Raw genomic sequence first — 3663 nt, forward strand, 5'->3', positions numbered from 1 at the left:
AAGAAGGATATTAATTGTTCAGTTCACTATGATATTGTGTTAATCATCTTTTATTAATGAGCTGTTACTCCCAGCTGAGGCATTTGATAACCTCTAGTCCTTTGCTAAATCCTCCCAGCTGATTTCAGTGAACCACTCTAAACAAACCTAGAGGGAAAAATTTCCCCAATAATCTACATTTGAGTCTGTAAGATCTTAGAACTAGATTCATTTAAAGAAGGGCAGCTTTCCTATAAATCAAAACTTCTGATTTAATGCAGCTGACATACAGGTCTATTTTACAATTTTTTTTTAATTTCAAAAATACAACACATTAAAATAGGTTCAATTTATCAAAGCTAAGAGCAACAATTAAGTAATAATGTACTTAAAGTGCAAAGGCACTTTAACACAAAAAAGTGACGCCCAGTGGCTATACTTGGTAATTGAAACAGCAGTACTGTATATTATTATTTACAAAAGAAAGTCATAGTCCAGGAAAAAAGATCTTTGGAGATCTTCTACATAATACATTAAGTTTCCACTTTTTAATGAAAAGAAAAAACCAGCAGAAAACCCAAAGAACCCCTTCCTCATTTCCTTCCAAATCAAAAAGAATTATGCAAGATCTATTACAGAAACATACATTTGCAGTGACAGTTCCTACAGAAGGGTCAAAAGGAGAGAGATATAGAAATAACTTAAAGGGAACGTTGCAAAAGCAACACCATATCCCTGCTATGCTGTAAGGGTTCCATTTCTCTCTCACTCCCCCTCTAATTTAAAAAGTGGAAATGTTGGGAATGCGACAGATGACATCAGCACTGAGTTCAGACTCAATCAAATGTGACGCTGAGCTCATTTAAAAATTTTCCTTTGTCTCCCACCTCCCCCCTCACAGCTGACTGATTGCAGTTTGTTTTTCCAGAACTTCGAGGTAGTCTGGTTCTGTTTGTAGCTTTCCTTGGAGTAAAGGATGCTCAGGTTTAGATTGTTCTGCAAAATATTTCCTGGGAGTTCCGTATAAAACAGTTTTATTTATCCTGTCCTGGGTTTGGCGTCTTGATTCATATGAGGGGGCAAACTGCCTTTTGGGTAAGGTGCAAAAGTTATAATGAACTAATCCTCCGGTGGGGAGTTCCTTGACCCTTTCTGCAATATTTTGATACAGAAGCTCTGGTTCCCTTGGCGAGGATTGCTTTTCCAGTAATTCTGCTGCGCTGATTGTAAATGCAAGACTGGTGGGGTCTTCCTTTTTGTGGTCAAGATTGCTATAGCTGAACTCATGGAGATTCCTGTAATAGGCAACTGGATCCCCTTCCTTTTGCATGTAGATTGGGTTTTGGCACATCTGTCCAACAGGAGGGGGAATGTAATTATAAACATGTCCTTCAGTTTTATCATGGGTCTCAGTGTTGTAAGACCCATACTGGAGCTGAAACGAACTTATATCTAAGTTGTTTGCACTGCTGGGCATGCTTTGCACCCCCTTCCGGCGCTTAAGGACAAAGACAAACAGGCCTGCCCCAAAACAGACTGACAAAATAAACACAACCAGCAAGCCTAAAATTAAGACAGACAGTGGAACTTCAGTGTGTATTTCTGGGTAGGAGCTGGGTGAGACAGCAAGGAGATGGGGTGTATCTGTGTTCCTAGGGAGGAGAGAAGAATCGGACAAGTTGGGGTTCTCTGGGCAGATGGCTTCTTTGCTCAGGAATTTCAGATGCTCTCCAGAGTGCTTGGTGGGAGACTCGCATATGACTTCGTTGATAACTACAGGGGGATTGGACTGCTGGTTGTTCTGGTTAGTGACTTGCTCTATCCAGTTCCTCAGCCCCAAGATGTCACATGTGCAGTCCCAAGGGTTCTCCTGGAGGTCTATCTGAATCAGAGCTGAGAGCTGGTCCAGGACTCCTCTCACAGGAAGGTGGGAGAAATGGTTGTTTCTAAGATTGAGTCTGGTGAGGGCAGTGCTGCCAAAGATGTTGTCAGGCAAGGATCTGAGCAGGTTGTTATTGAGAAATAACAGATGAAGATTACTCAGAGCATCAAAGGTGCGTGGCAGGATCTCCTTAATGACATTGTACTCTAGGTAGAGATACTGCAGGCTGTGCAGCCCGTCAAACATAGATGGGTACAGAATCTCAAGGTAGTTGCCATTAAGATAAAGTCTGCGTAAACTTGTGAGGTTTGTAAAGGCACCTTCTTGGATCACTGCAATTCTGTTATTTCCTAGATGTAACAAATCCAGAGAGCCGTACTCTATGAGATCGGTTCTATAAATGACTTGCAGATAGTTGCTGGTAAGGTAAAGTTTCTTTGGACTGGTCGGCCTAGGGTGGAGATCAGAGATGTTACTTATCTTTTTCTCTTGGCAGTTCACGTTTAAGCCGTTGTCTGAGCTCTGCGAAGTACAGATGCAGCCAGCTGGGCAAGTGATGGGCACAGGAGACTTTGTCTGGTAAACCATGATAGGTCCAAATATTTGTCTGTCTTTTGACACAGTGACACGGGGTGTGGGGCGGTTCCTAGTTTTGGGTGGCCGGCTGGCTTTTGGGGGTCTAGTGGGATTGATGGCAGAGTTGGCTGTGGGCGATAGCCTCGAGACATGTGGGTCTGAAAGGACAGGGTGTTTTTCTCTCTGGTTTGAATCACTGGAGCTTTTCCTAGGGCAGAGATCTTGCCTGGTGAGCTGGGTCACATCTTTCCCATGAAGCCTGAAGGGAGTTTCACAAACTATCTCACCCACGAACACGGTGATGGTGTCTAGCCAGGCCTTGAGTGGCAGCAAGTCGCAGGTGCAGTTCCAAGGGTTTTCCTCCAGCTGGATTTCCATGATGCCTCCAATGTGCTCCAGCACACCAGCAAAAGGCATCATCTTCAGCCGGTTCCCCCGCAAGTCCAGGTGAGTGAGGAGCACGAAGCGGAAGACATTGCTGGGCAGGGACAGCAGGAGGTTGTCATTGAGAATGAGCACTTTGAGCTTGTTTAGCTTGCTGAAGGCCCCTGCCTCAATGGCACTGATGTAATTGTAATCGGCTTGCAGGTACTCCAGACTTTCCAAGCCCAGGAACGTGTCCTCCTTCAGCACTTCCAGCTTGTTGTTATTGAGGTGCAGCCTCTTGAGGGTACGGAGGCCACTGAAGGCCCCTGTGCGGATCTCCTGCATGTCGTTGTTGCCCAAGTGGAGGGTCACGGCATTAGAGTAGTTAACGAACTCATTGGGGAACAGGCGGGTCAGCGCGTTCCCGTTGAGAAACAGCTGGTAGATCTTGGATGGTGGTGGCAGGAGGAGGCTGACAGTTGTAAATCCTTTGTTTTCACAATTAATGTTCAGCACGTTCTCCTTCTCCTCACAAGGGCAGCGGCTCTTGCTGCAAATGTCTTTGGCAGGTTTGCGACTCTCTGTCCGCGAGATCCCAGCCACTGTTAATAAACTGAGCAACCAAACACCCTTCAGCATCTTTATGGGCCGTCGATCCCTGCTTCGGTACCTACAGTCAAACCTTGTGAGACAGGTGAGGAGAGAAAAGAAATCCCCAGTGAAAGCGGCCAGGAGCGGAGCCTGCGAGGGGAGGGCAAAGCGGGCTGGAGGGGAGGGGGCGGCAAAGCAGCGACTTGAGAAACTCTTCTGAAATCCCCCCTCCTCCACCCCTCCTTCTCCTCTCGGAAAGCGCCTGCGGA

General features: G+C 45.9%; 1 protein-coding gene across 1 annotated transcript; it reads right to left on the bottom strand.

Annotated features, from left to right (window-relative positions):
- Positions 1–269: 269 nt before the first annotated feature.
- SLITRK2 (SLIT and NTRK-like family, member 2) lies at positions 270–3442 on the bottom strand. The gene has a single exon (XM_010072806.1). The coding sequence runs from the start codon at positions 3440–3442 to the stop codon at positions 875–877; it is 2568 nt and encodes an 855-aa protein (XP_010071108.1). The 3' UTR covers positions 270–874.
- Positions 3443–3663: the final 221 nt, after the last annotated feature.

Source organism: Pterocles gutturalis, unplaced genomic scaffold (genome assembly GCF_000699245.1).
Source record: "Pterocles gutturalis isolate BGI_N339 unplaced genomic scaffold, ASM69924v1 scaffold34397, whole genome shotgun sequence".
In the NCBI taxonomy this organism is placed as follows: Eukaryota; Metazoa; Chordata; class Aves; order Pterocliformes; family Pteroclidae; genus Pterocles; species Pterocles gutturalis.

Excerpts from the sequence above, each read along its gene's own strand:
- SLITRK2 (XM_010072806.1), bottom strand. The coding sequence starts at position 3,442 with ATGCTGAAGGGTGTTTGGTTGCTCAGTTTATTAACAGTGGCTGGGATC.